The sequence below is a fragment of the Cupressus sempervirens genome, chromosome 7 (assembly GCF_028749045.1).
Source record: "Cupressus sempervirens isolate cs-2001-9-10 chromosome 7, ASM2874904v1, whole genome shotgun sequence".
Taxonomy (NCBI): Eukaryota; Viridiplantae; Streptophyta; class Pinopsida; order Cupressales; family Cupressaceae; genus Cupressus; species Cupressus sempervirens.
In genome coordinates this window covers 191344818-191359601 of record NC_143124.1, presented here as the reverse complement: position 1 = coordinate 191359601, position 14784 = coordinate 191344818, and the positions used below count along the sequence as shown (strand labels likewise).

Genomic DNA, 14784 nt, shown 5'->3' with positions numbered 1-14784 from the left:
CTTAAAAAACATACCTTCTTGAATAAAATATTCACCAAACTTACTTGATTTTTTTGTAAAACTAGGAGCTTTGCACTCTCTCCACATCTCAGAAAAATCAAGATCAGTATCATACAACTCCTTCATCTCATCAAAATCAAGAACTTCGTCCTTCATCTCGGTCAACAAAGAACGTCTCCTACTCAATGCATCATCAATTTGGTTAGTGACTCCACTCTTATACTTAATCACAAATGTGAAACTCTGCAAGTACTCAACCCACCTCATATGTCTCTAATTCAACTTATGTTAACTTCCTAAGTACTGTAAGGCTTTATGATCAGTATGCAACACAAACTCCTTAGGAATCAAATAATGTCTCCACATTTTCAATGTTTGAACAATTGCATCAAACTCTTGATCATACACAGAATACTTCCTTTTAGCATTATTCAACTTCTCACTAAAGAAAGCAACAAGTTTACCTTCTTGACTTAATACAGCTCCTATTGCACTACCACTTGCATCACATTCAACTTGAAATACCTTATTGAAATCAAGCAAAGCTAATACGGGCAACTCAACAACCTTTTGTTTCAAAGTCTCAAAACTATTATCAGCTCCATGTATCCACTTGAATTCTTTTTTATCTCCTCTCATTGTCTCAGTCAGAGCATTACAAACAAAACTGAAATTCCTTATAAATTTCCTGTAAAAACTAGCCAAACCATGAAATGATCATACCTCACCCACATTCTCAGGTGTAGGCCATTCCAAAATTGCTTTAACCTTCTCAGGATCCATCTTCAAACCATCAGCTGAAATCACAAATCCCAAATACACAATCTCCTCTTGCATAAAGAAAATTTCTTCAGATTAATCATCAATATTTTCTCTTTCAATCTTTGCAATACTTGTCTAACATGTTCAAGATGTTCTTCTTTAGTCTTACTGAATATTAGAATATCATCCAAACAAACAATCACAAACTTACCCAAAAATCTTTCAGAACTTCATTCATCAACCTCATGAAATTACTAGGTGCATTAGTCAAACCAAAAGACATTACCAACCATTCATACAAACCATTTTTTGTCTTGAAAGCAGTCTTCCATTCATCACCTTCTTTGATTCTGATCTGATGATAGTTACTCTTTAAGTCAATATTGGTAAAATACTTTGCTCCACTCAAGCAATCCATTATGTCATCCATCCACGGCATAGGAAACCTATATTTCACTGTGATCTTGTTAATAGCTCTAGAATCAGTGCACATTTTCCATTCTCCATTTTTCTTAGATGCGCACACGGCAGGTACAGCATATGGACTCAAAACTTTCTCTGATTAAACATTTCTTCAACAACTTATGCACTTGTCTATTAAGTTCTTCATTTTCAGTAGGTGTCAATCTATATGGTGCTTTATTCAGCAAACTAGCTCCAAGAATCAGATTCATGCAATGACTTATACTTCTCATAGGAGGTAAAGCATCAGGTATATCCTCTACAACAATATCCTTATACTCATTCAGCAATTTAGTAATTTTTACTGGCATTCGGTCAATACTACCAATTTCTACTGTCACTCAGTTACTACTAGCTTCTGTCACTCGATCGCTATTAATTGTCACTCGGTTAGCATTGTTTTCTGATACTCACTTGCTACTAGCACAACTCGATCTCCTAGGAATTATGGCAAAACAGATTTGGTTCTTCTTCATTTTCTTTTCAAATTGTTTTCCATTAACCATGCAAATTTTTAGAGTAGTACAATTAACCTCATCTAGGCTTTCAATCAAAGGCAGCATATTTGCTTTTTTCCATTCACCTAAAGAGTATATTGATTCAATCTTCCATCATGTATAGCATATCTATCATATTGCCAAGGTCTACCCAACAGAATATGACAACAATCCATAGACATAATATCACACAAAACTTCATCAAAATAATATCCAATCTTGAACTTCACAAGACATACTTAACAATATCTTATGCTCATCTTTGATCCATGAAACATGATAAGGTTTAGAATGCTCCAACCTCTGCAACTACAACTTTGTAACCAATTCTTCTGATGCCAAATTTGTAGAACTTCCACTATCAATGATCACCTTGCAATAATTTTCTAGCCATTTTACATCTGCTCTTGAAAAGACTTCTTAAGACAGGTTCCTCATCACTTCCCTTATTACATAAGATTCTTCTCACCATCAGATTTTCTCCAACCTCAGGTCCACTTGGTGAACCCTCAATGTATCCTTGAACTACAGCATTTATGTCACCTTGTCCACTTTTAGAGCATCTACACTCAAAAGATCTATGCCCTTTTTTACCACATCTAAAACAATTACCACGAAAACCACCTATAAAATAAGAATTACCTCTTCCTCGGTAAGAACCAATACCTCCTTGTTAAGAATCACCACCTTTCCACTCGATCCTACCTTTATCATCATTCTTTCATTCAGATTTGCCCTTATCTTGCACAAATTGTCAAATCTACCACCTTCTCCATAAGATCTACCTCTACCTCTACCTCTCTGGAATGTACCACCTCTACCTCTTTGTGTTTGTTCATGCTTCTTTGTCAAGATCTCCTCAGCTTTCAAGGCATATAGATATGCTTCCTCCACATTTTCCAATTTCACAAGACTTATCTCATCTTTAATTCCATATCTCAATCCATTTATGTCCCTTGCGATTTTCTCAACATCATCATCCACATGTCCAAATTTGATGTCTAATCTATAGAATTCCTTAGTATACTCCTTCACAGTCATGTCTCTTTGTCTCAAATTTTGCATCTTTCTCAACAAGCTAACTTGGTAATCGGTAGGAAGGAACTTGTTCTTTACCTTGATCACCATCTTCGGCCAAGTCCTCATCTTCTCCTTTCCTCTCCTTTGTCTATCAATTTGCAAATGCTCCCACCACAGTGAGGCGTGTCCTTTCAACCTAGTGACTGCAATCTCACCATCCTATTATCAAGAGTATTTTCATACTCAAAGAACTCCATTTCAAAGGTCCAATCCAACACAGCATTGGTATCCAGTTTTCCATCATAAGGAACAACTTCTACAACAAGTTTTGAATTTTCCCTAGATAACACTCTAAACAACCTTGCTTCATCTTGATCTTCTTCACGTTCTGGATTAGGGTTTGTTGTTGTTGCTTCATCATCAGTCACATCATCAAGATGCACTCCTCTTCTATGGGTTGTCTCTACAACATTTAATCTGGCTGCAATCTGTCTCCATGTATCCAATACAGCATTGTCAGTATTTCCTCTACCTTGAACCATCTTTACAATCAGATTCCTGCAAGATCGTAACCCTCTGCAAGTCATAGGTCAAATCCGCAGATCTGCAACCCTACAACCAATTTCACTTAGGGTTCTACATGATCCAATCTCCACAAGGACAAACCTCTAGCTCTGATACCACCTAACGCAAGGAGGGATGAGATAACTAGGGCAAAAGGTACACCCGACTATTCCAAACCGCTTGTGAGAGTAAACACAACGGAAAACAACAAAATAAAAAGCAAACATAAGAGAGAGGAACAAAATGCCTTATAGATTCATCTAAATGTCAAATACATGCCCATCTATGAGGCCTTCTAGGTTACGGCCAACATTACAATTCAATCTCGACCCACAATAATAAACTTCGCATTCCCTTGTTTATGCTCTTCTTGCGCTACTATTTTGCCTCCAAAAATCTACCAAAGACCCCTTCAAATACATGCACGGCCACAAGTTGGCCTATTGCAATACAACAAAATAAACCCTTATATTAAATGCTAAAACAAGCCACAAGTAGGCTCTCAGTAAATACCTAGCACAAAATTATATACAAACATAGGCTCCAATTAGAAACCGCACATAGACAACTCAGCACACGAAGGACTAAACAAAATGCTGCAACTCGGCAAACGTCAACCAAAGGAACTCGGCAACCAAAGGATAATTCGGCAGCAACTGCGAACTCGACAAACACTCTAACTCGACAACCAAAGGATAACTCGGCATCCACTGCGAACTCGGCAAACATAAAGAACTTAGCAATGCAAGACATTGCAACTCGGCAGCAACTAAGAAACTCGGCAAACATGCAGGATAGCAATGCAACCCAGGATGCTCCTGCATCAAAATGTCTTGTCTGCTATGCCAAGGAGGCAAAGGTGATAACCACGTAGGCGAATCTAATTATAGCACATCATTTGCATGGTATTTTGAACTACTAGAGACGAAGAATTTATAAAACAGCCAAAGCAAATTTGAATGTTCATAACCAACTAGCACCAAGCAAAATGCATCCTTTCAAAGCTCCATTTGTTTGCACATGATGTTGAAGCACTCGCTGAGATTATCCTCTGACCAAAACCATTGCTGAACAATGCGAGGTGCAATATCTTTTTCTTCTGATCTATTTCAATTCGAACATATAATTCATTGATAGAGGCATTGCCGATACTCTAGACTGCAATCATCTTTTGTATATGCACCTTACAATGCAGATACACTATCATCGGAAGGCATTTCGTGTACTGCTGCAACTGATTGCACGTTAATTTTGATAAGTGAAATTGATCTCTGGATTCTCAATTTCAGTTAGCCGCAAGACCAATGAAGACCACCAGAGTTTGAACCCATAAAACCCTCCCAACCTTCACCTGCCTAAAATTAGGTATCTTTGTTCAATTCAATTCTTTTTTTATCATCTTCATTTGCAAATTGGCTCTGATAGCATGTTGTTTTTTCCGATCTGCTGCAAAAGTACTAAGCACTGTCAAATTGTTATGTATGTTCCAAATGCAACATCATCTTAGATTTATATATAGAGAATAGGCCATGAATAGACATGTCCCTTCATAGGACATGTCTATTCATTAATCAGATAATTAATATAATAACAAATTTAATCATACAGATATATACAGGGCCCAGTAGCACAGAGGTGGATGAGTCGATCGATCAAGGCAAGTTTCGATTCATACATATATACATACATACATACATATATATATGTGTGTGTGTGCGTGTGTGTGTGTGTGTGTATTATATTAATTTTTCTCATATAACAACAATCTTATATCTCAAATATAAAGAACACATATATAATAGGTTTATCCGACTGAAGCTATCAAACATCAACATTTTGCAATGGAAGTTTCATCATAATGTGGTTTCCATCTTTCATGGAAGTAGTTTTGCAACAGCTCATGTCATTTCTTTACAATAGTTTCGCAACTGTCAGTATGATAAGTGTGGTTTCATCCCATCGTATTCGCAAATTTTATTTGGCTTGCACATCCATCAATAACTATTTGAAATGCAAAATAAGTAATCTGAAGAATCGCAAGAGATGTATAGGTAATTAAATGTTGAAGGACTTGGTCATTGAGTGAGCAATTGTGACAATAACTAGGCTATAGGAAAACAAAGAGGGAAGCATGAGACTCAACAACTAATCTTAGGAACATAACATTGCATGTTCTTGCTTGTTGTATACCAAGAGACCTAAGAATGTAATCATTTTGGAGAAAACGAGTGACAAATTTTGGAGAAAATGCATGACAAGGCCATTAGGCCCCATTAGGCCTCACTCTTGCTCGAGTATTTCCTTGGAATTCAAGTTTCAAAACGACAATCCTTGTCATCAAATCATTTATTGCTAGCTCTTGCTCACTCATGTAGCGATATTCCTCATGGGGTTCCTCCTGATAGAGGGATGGAACATGTTATTGAGCTCGAGCAGGGAGCCAAACCAATTATGATTACTCCCTATCGTCATCCTAAGAAACACAAGGATGAGATAGAGAAGGCGATTAAGGATTTGTTGGAGATGGGGCATATCAGGCCCAGTAAGAGCCCCTTTGCTTCAGCAGTAGTATTGGTAAAGAAGAAGGATGGGACGATGCGCATGTGCATCGATTACAAGGCACTGAATAAGAAAACAATTAAAAACAGGTATCCCATTCCTAGGATTGATGAGCTGATTGATGAGTTGCATGGGGCATGCTTCTTCACCAAAATTGATTTGCGATCCGGATACCATCAGATCAGGATGAGAGCAAAGGACATTGAGAAAACTGCCTTCCAATGTCACTATGGCCACTTTGAGTTCATGGTTATGCCATTTGGTCTAACCAATGCACCCGCTACATTTCAAAGTTGTATGAACCAGGTATTCAGGAAGCAGCTAAGGAGATTTGTCTTGATCTTCTTTGATGACATCTTGGTCTTCAGTAAGACCTGGGAGGAGCACTTACATCATCTGGAGGAGGTGTTATCTATTCTGGAGAGAGAGTCATTGTATGCCAAAGAATCTAAATGTGAGTTTGGCATGACTGAGCTCCTTTACCTTGGGCATATCATTAGTGCAGATGGTGTTCGGGTTGATCCCGAAAAGATTAGAGCTATTGTAGAGTGGCCTACTCCCACAAACCTTACACAGCTTAAGGGATTCTTTGGTTTATGTGGTTTTTATAGGAGGTTTGTTAAGGGATTCTCACAGATTGCTACACCCTTGACAAATCTTACCAGGAAAGGAGCCTTCGTGTGGACAGGCGCAGCACAGAGATGTTTTGAGCATTTCAAGCACATAATGTCTTCATGTCCAGTTCTAGCTCTACCAGATTTCACGAAGCCTTTTGAGCTTCATTGTGATGCATCAGGTGATGGGATTGGAGCAATATTGATGCAGGAGAAGCATCCCATTGCATTCGAGAGTAGGAAGCTCCGGGGAGTTGAGAAGAGTTATTTTGTCTATGACCAGGAGATGTTGGCCATAATGCATGCATTGGCCAAATTTCGATCATATTTGGTAGGTGGACGTTCTGTGATCAAGACTGATCACAACAGTATTAAATACTTCATGAGCCAGCGTGATCTTAATGACCGGCAACAAAAATGGGTGACTAAATTGCAGGCTTATGACTTTGACATAGAGTTTGTCAAAGGTAAGAAAAATGTGGTGGCTGATGCCTTATCTCGGAGACCTCACTTATGTGCTCTGGCAGAGATTTCAGGAGATTGGAGAGATCGGATTATAGCAGAGTATGTCGGAGATGCTTGGGCTTCTGGATTGATTTCAGGTACCATACAGGATGATCACTATGAGGTGATAGATGGATTGATCAGAGTTCAGGACAGGGTTTATTTGATTCCGTCATCACATTTGAGAGAGGCGATACTGAAGGCATTTCATGATGCACCCACAGCTGGACATCTGGGGGTCTTCAAGACCTACAGGCAAATCCGAGAGCGATTTTCATGGAAAGGGCTCAAAGATGATGTTCAGAGGTATGTCAGGGAGTGTGTGGTTTGTCAACAGAATAAGGGAGAGCACACATTTCCTGCAGGTTTATTACAGCCCTTGCCCATTTCTGATAGGAAATGGGAAAGTATTTCGATGGACTTCATCACTGGTTTACCACGAGTGCAAGGAAGAGATTGCATCTATGTGGTGGTGGACCGCTTGACGAAGTTTGCTCACTTCTTTGCTATTCCGTCCACTTACACAGCAGCACAGGTGGCAGATCTTTTCTTTAGAGAGATATTTAGGTTACATGGGCTGCCCAGATTCATTGTTAGCGACCGGGATAGTAAGTTTATGAGTGTTTTTTGGCAAGAGTTGTTTAGGTTGTGTGGTACAGATCTTACACATAGCATTAGTTATCATCCACAAACAGATGGGCAAACAGAGATTGTGAATAAATGGGTGGAAGGATATTTGAGGAACTATGTAACTGCACAACAAAAGGCTTGAATCAGATGGTTGCATATGGGAGAGTATTGTTATAACACCACTTATCATATGTCCATCAAGATGACTCCTTTCATGGCACTCTATGGTTATGAAGCACCTAGCTTCATGGATTTAGTTTTGGGGGACAGTAGAGTGCCCAAAGCCAAAAACTTATTGCAGGATAGTCAGGACATCCTGAAAGTGCTCAAAGAGAATATACAACAGGCCCAGAATCAACAAAAATTGTATGCTGATCAGCACCGAATAGAGCGTAGCTTCGAGGTAGGGGATATGGTTTACTTGAGGCTACAACCATATAGACAGTCATCGCTCAAGAAGAGTGCAGCTGAAAAGTTGAAACTTAGATTTTATGGTCCCTACAGGGTGATTCGCAAAGTGGGCAAAGTCGCCTATGAGCTTGAGCTTCCAGAGGGCAATCGAGTGCACAATGTGTTTCATGTGTCTAGGCTTAAGAACGCCATTGGTCAGAATGTAGTGCCTTCTGCAGATTTACCCCCTTTGGATGAGGAGGGGAAGCTTGTGTTAGTACCCGAGGCTATTCTGGACACCAGAGAGAGGAAGCTTAGAAACAGGATAGTGAAGGAGTATTTGGTCAGATGGAGAGACCTGTCGAAGGAAGATTCTACATGGGAGAGTGAGCAGGTTATTCAGCAGGCTGGACTGAGATTGCTTGAGGACAAGCAATTTCAAGGGGGTCGGACTGTAATGTCCCCATTTTAGCAGTTGACCAAGTGTGTGTGCGTTAGCCTTGTTCTACATGGTCCCGAGGGCTAACGAAGGGTTTAACGGGATCCTGGAGTGTTTTGGCTTAGTCATTTTCAGTTTGGGCCAAAACGAAGTTGATTTACTCAGTTTCAGGCATACTATTTTTAGTAAGTCGGCAGGACACAGTGCAGGTCAATTTTGATGATTGGATTTGATACTCCTCGGTGAGAGCTTTCCGATGAGCTATCACTCGCATTATTTGGAGTCTGATTGCTAATACATTTTAATGCCTGAAGTTTTATTAAAGTAACGTCTAATTTAATTGTAAAATATTAAAGTGTTACTTTAATATTTATTTTATGGGGATGTGTACCCAAAGGAGACATAAGGGGTATTTTAATATATGTTTTATATACTACACATCTTTTATCCCACATTGCCCATATGAGTTGAGCGGACCCTTGGAAATAGAATAAAAGGAAGCATTTGTGGCTTCATTAGCCAGGTTGAATATGAGAAGAAATTGGTGTGTGAGTTGCAGCTCCGTTCTTGACATTTGAGGACGTTTATCCTCTCTTGTAACATTCTAGACGTCATTCCCTTGGGGTTTGGCCTTTGGAATTCTTTGTTATTGGCTTCATTATCAGGCAATTTAGTTGCATTTCCAGCTACAGGCAGATTTGGTATTTTGCTCATATCCTCTTCACTACTTTTCCAACGCTTATGCCGCTTTGAGGGAATGATATTACGAAAGTAGTGGACTGATTGAAGGACAAAGCACTGTAGCAGCAAGTTCAAAAGCATGGGCTGGAGTATTATGTCAATACTGCTGAAGTAATTAGTGAGTTGATAAATCTGCCATGTATTTGGTTTTATGAATTCTGAAAATAACATTTTATTAGCAGCAGTTCATTTCCACTTTGCATATTATTATAGTTTCTTTCTTGTTTATGTTGTATGATACCAATTCCATGCACAAAACACAACAAACAAATAAACGTTTGATTTCCGGAGTTATAAGAGGTTTAACACATTAAACGGAGAAATAAGAGGTTGAATGCAAACTGTTTGACAAAATTCCTTTCAGCAAATTGGTTTAGTTTTTTGGGACATCTAGGGGTGCCCATTACATTGATAAATCATAATATAATTTATAAAATTTGATTGTAAAAATATATTATTATTAATTATAAATGCTAAATATTAAATATTAAAAACAAAAGTTTAAAATTGTTAATTGCTAAATTTTAAAAATTTAAACAAATGCAACATAAAATCTAAAATCTAAATTTAAATAATGATATTTATAAATATGTGAAAAAAAAGTAAAATCATAAATCTGTCATTTATTAAAATTTATTTACTGATATAGAACTCTTAATAGTTTAATACCTATTATATATTATTATTTTCATTTTTAAGAACTATAAAATTATGAATAATAAATATAAAATATATAACACCATTGGCTATTTTAATGTGTTTTAATTTTTAGTTATTAAAATTTAAGAGATTTATAAAATATTAAAATTATATAAATTAATGCCTAAAGTTAATATATTTCAATAGATCTATCATCCATGATTTATACCTGTTAAATAGACCTCATTCCAATTTATTTTGTTAACTTTTGCATTTTAGGAATCACACCTGATTAGTGCTTTCTAGTTTCATTATTTAAATGTGATTTGCGCTTTCTAGATTCATACTATTTTATAAATGGTTACAAATTATGTTTGATCTCAAACTTATCTAATATTTTATTTTCATTCTTATACTTGTACAGTGGATTTGCGAGTGTCACTGAAACAGGATGACTGGTGGTGGCAGACCAAAGGACCCTTTATGGAAACATGGTATCACAGGAGCAAACAAAGGAGATGTCCAATGTATCCATTGTTTTAAATGCATGACTTCAGGCATAAGCCGATTGAAATATCATCTTGCAAAGATTCCATGCAATGATATTACACCATGTGACAAGTGTCCAGAAGAGGCTACAAGAGAGGCTTTGACAAGCCTTCAAAAATATGCACAAAGTAAGGCTACAAAAAAGAGGACATTCGGGGCCATGGCAGCCCCAATGGGGACTTTTAGTTCTATAGGATTACAAACAGGTGGAGAAAGTCCTTCTATTGGGTCTTAGATAGGAGGATCAGGAAGTGTGAGTGGGTCTTTAGCAAACTTTTGGGTTCCATGTAACACTCCTGGTGCTCAACCTGGCTTACTAGTTACTGCATGGAACAAAGAGATGCATGAGAAGACAAAGGTTGCAATTACGAGATTTTGGATCCGCAATGATATTCCCTTCAATGCTTTATGTAGTCCATATTGGGATCAAGTGGTAACTTCAATTTCTTTGTCTGGTAAGAGATTCAAGCCCCAACTCCCTATGAGGTGAGCGGGTTTGTTGTTAGATGGTGAGGTAAGAAACATTCATCAGCTTGTGGAAGAGCAAAGAATAGTTTGGGAATAGAAAGGTTGCACTATTATATCTGATGGGTGGACAGATGGTAGGAATAGAACACAAGCAACTTTATAGTTGCTTCAGGAGGGCAATTGGTATTTCTAAAATCAGTTGATGCCTCTGATCAAGTAAAACATGCAGAAAATTTGTGTAACATGTTGGATGAGGTGGTAATAGAAGTGGGAGTGGCTAATGTCATACAGATTGTGACTGATAATGCAACTACATATGTGGCAGTCAGTAGATTTCTGATGGAGAGACATCCCACATTGTTTTGGAGCCCTTCTGCTGCCCATTGTATTGACTTGCTTCTTGAAGATCTAAGGAAACCGAATTGGGTGGAGAAGGTGGTTAAAGATGGAAGGAATATTGCAAAGTACATCTACAATCATACATAGGTCTTGAGTCTTATGAGAGAGCACGCTAATGGTAAGGATCTTGTACGAGCAAAGGTCACACGCTTTGCTACTAGTTTTCTAAACTTGCAAAGCATATCAAACACATTGTTAGACCTCAGGCGCATGTTTCTTGATAAGAAATGGTTAAAGAGTCCTTATGCCAAGAAGCCTAAAGCAAAGAAGATTGTGAGGATTGTGTTTGATGGTAGCTTTGAAAAGCTAATAGAGGAGACCCTCAAAGTAAGTTTTCAAATCTTAATTGATGATTTAGTATTTAATTTTGAAATATTTTCATTGGCTGATTTTGTATGTTTTATTATGTCCAGGTGTCAGAATTGTTGGTGAAGGTTCTACGAATTGTGGATGGGGATAAAAACCCCATGGGGTTTCTATATGAGGCTATGGATAGCGCAAAAGAGGCAATTCAGCACTTGTATAGGTCAAATGAGATCAAACATAGACCCATATGGAACATCATTGATCGCAGGAGGAACCGACAATTCCACCAACACATTTATGTAGTTGCCTACTTCTTGAACCCCAAGTACTATTTCTCCAACACTTTTAAAGCAGATGCAGAGGTTCAAATTGGCTTGGACACATGTATTCAAAGATTGGTTGCTGAGACAGACCTCCGAGACCTCATACTTGATGAGTTGCAGAGCTACAAGAGGGAAGAGGAGGGACCATTGTTTTCTTCTCCTGATTGCAAGTGTAGGAGATACACCTTGCAGCCAGGTAAAAAAGAAAATGTGCTTAATTTTATCATATCATTTATTTCGCTCATGAAGTTTATTGGAAGTTTTACCACATCATAAATGGTTTTTTTAATCCTTGCAGATCTGTCGTGGGAAGATTATGGTGCCACAATGCCTAATCTTCAACAGCTTGCCATCCAAATTTTATTGCAGCTTTGTAGTGCTTCTGGCTGTGAGAGAAATTAGAGTACTTTTCAAAACATACATACAAAGAAACGTAATAGGTTTACTCAAAAGCGCCTAAATGACTTGGTTTATGTGAAGTACAACCCTCTCTTGCACGAGAAGAAGGTAAAAGGGCAAGCTTCATATGTAGCACTAGACTTGGATGACATTGATCCATATTCAACAGTTGGATTGCTCCTCCTGATGGTGAGGGTGCAAATTCAAATGTGAGCGAACCTTTATTGACAGATGAGCAGCTAGCTGTGTTCAAGATAAAAGCAGATGACTGGGATGCGGATGTAGCAGCACGTGAGGAGGAACCTGAGCTTGGTCATCCGTCAGAGGCTTCTGTGGAGTGTGAAGCACCTACTAGGGCACCTATTAAGGATGTTGCTACGGCAACTACTTCAACACCACTCACCCAACAACAACAATCTTTTTTGAGTTTTACTCGTAGACGCAATTTATGATTGCTACTTTTAGTTTTTGTTGATACTAAAACTTGAACTTAATATGTATTTAGAATTTGTAGTTTCATGAAGTTTGATTGCTATATGTATTGAACTTATTTATATTTTGATATTATACTTGTTTTTTGGCTTATGATTCTGAAGACTAGTACTATGTTAATCTACTAAGTTTTAGTTGCTATGAATTATTGTTTAACTCAGAACTTTGCTTGATATATGATAGATATCTAAATCATTATATGTTCTACAAATTTGGTGTGTATGTATGCATTTTTAAGAATATTTTAAGAAATTGTATATTTTCAAATGTTCGATAAAAGTGCTAATTTATTGCCGAATTTTCCGCCGAGTTTTTGCCGATTCCGATATTTTCAAAAAAATTGGGTCGGCCGAGATATTGCCGATACCGAATTTTTAAACTATGGTCATTACTAAAGCTATAGAATGGAATTAGCATCCTAGTTTATGGATCACCTTAAAGGATTGGCATATTTTCTAAAACCATAATATCTGATAAACTGCTATTTTTCCCCTACATAAAATCCAAACTTCTGTTCTCCAAAAAATACAAGAGAACATCACATTTGTAGCATCTTGATTGAATTTTGATAGATTTAATTTGCACGTTTTCCATAAAAAACATCGACTGAGTCTCAGTCTGAGCGAATTAGGAGTACCTCTCTTACGAAAATTTAGGAATAATAATAATACGATTTTATTTTTCCCGGGCATGGGATGACTTCTGTTATTAGCTGTACTCGCCATGTTTCCAAAATGATATGGTAACCACTGTCTATAGACTGCTATGAAAAGCTCTCTTCATCCGAGATTTGAGCAAAAATGTTATAATAAGAGTAGGTTAATTTTTAAGTACGCCAGTGTGCGACAGGACCTTCTGCTTGAGTGGTGAGGAAGAGATTCGAATCCTGAGAAGGGTAGGTTATGTGCACTGTATAGTCTAAGCATGATCAGGTGAGCTAAATAGTCTTGTATGATGTAAGCCACTATGTAATATAAGCACAGTAAGGTGCAAACTGCAAAGTAGGGAACCGCAAACCTTAATGTTACAATTTCTGGTTTAGCCATCAATCCAAGCTCAAAAATATGAGCACCGTTGGTTGCAAATTGTGTAAGGTAGTGGAGACCTTCAAAATATCATTCATTTTTAAAACCCATGATATAAAACTTAAAATTATAAAAGGCTGCTGGTCTACATCTCACTCAAAGAAGTAGAGTAGTCACCAATCTGATAGCATTTTATACTGGCTAAATCCTTTAATATCTTTTTTATGACGTTTAAAGTACAAAAGAGTTTAATGCAGTCATTTTCAACACTACCTTGATCCATTTATATTCACAAGCACGCGCAGAGCATATTCAAAATAATAAGGTAAAGAAATTTATTAGACCTCTGTTTAAGCACTCCTCGGAATCCAGGAAGGTTGCTAGTATAGTGCAGAATACCCACATCAGCTTCCTCTGTCATTGTTAGTGGGTTTGGTCAGCTGTCCTTCCTCTTACTTGTCTGCTGCTAATACACGAACGTTACAACACAGAGAACCAAAAAACAGACTTAATTTTGAGGAGGCTTTAAAATTGCAAGAAAACCCGATAGTTTGTTAGCTTCAGTCATACCGTATACATAATTTTAAAACCCCGTGTGGAAGACGAGGAGCACCCTAATTTCGGGGAGCCATGTGGGTTGCCACTTGATTTTATGTTCAAAACTTTTTCTACCATTCCATATGGTTGAGTTGGCAACCATAAATCAAAAGTTGATTTTATTTGGCAACATTAATCAAAAGTTGAACCTATTTTAATTTTTGTCATCATGTGTAACAAAATAATTGGTAAAAGGTATATTTATCATTTTGGTACGCCAATTGGAACGTGTGTGGCCCCCAAGGAAAATGTAAGTTGATGAGCTTACATACAGATTGGGGTGGTCGAATGGTATTTTGTCACAATGTCGCCCAATCCACTACCCTACTCACCAATATTTCTTAGAGCCACCTTACACTACAACATGTAACTCACCTTACATTCACCTAAGGGGGTGTCTTTAAG

General features: G+C 37.7%; 1 protein-coding gene across 1 annotated transcript in view; it reads right to left on the bottom strand.

Annotated features, from left to right (window-relative positions):
* Positions 1-14346, bottom strand: part of LOC149546141 (Pseudouridine synthase family protein) — a 229558-nt gene extending 215212 nt beyond the window's left edge. Inside the window, exon 1 of the mRNA XM_089791026.1 lies at positions 14127-14346. Coding sequence (XP_089647152.1) covers positions 14127-14203 — 77 coding nt within the window. The 5' untranslated portion in view covers positions 14204-14346. The remainder of the gene's footprint in view (positions 1-14126) is intronic.
* Positions 14347-14784: the final 438 nt, after the last annotated feature.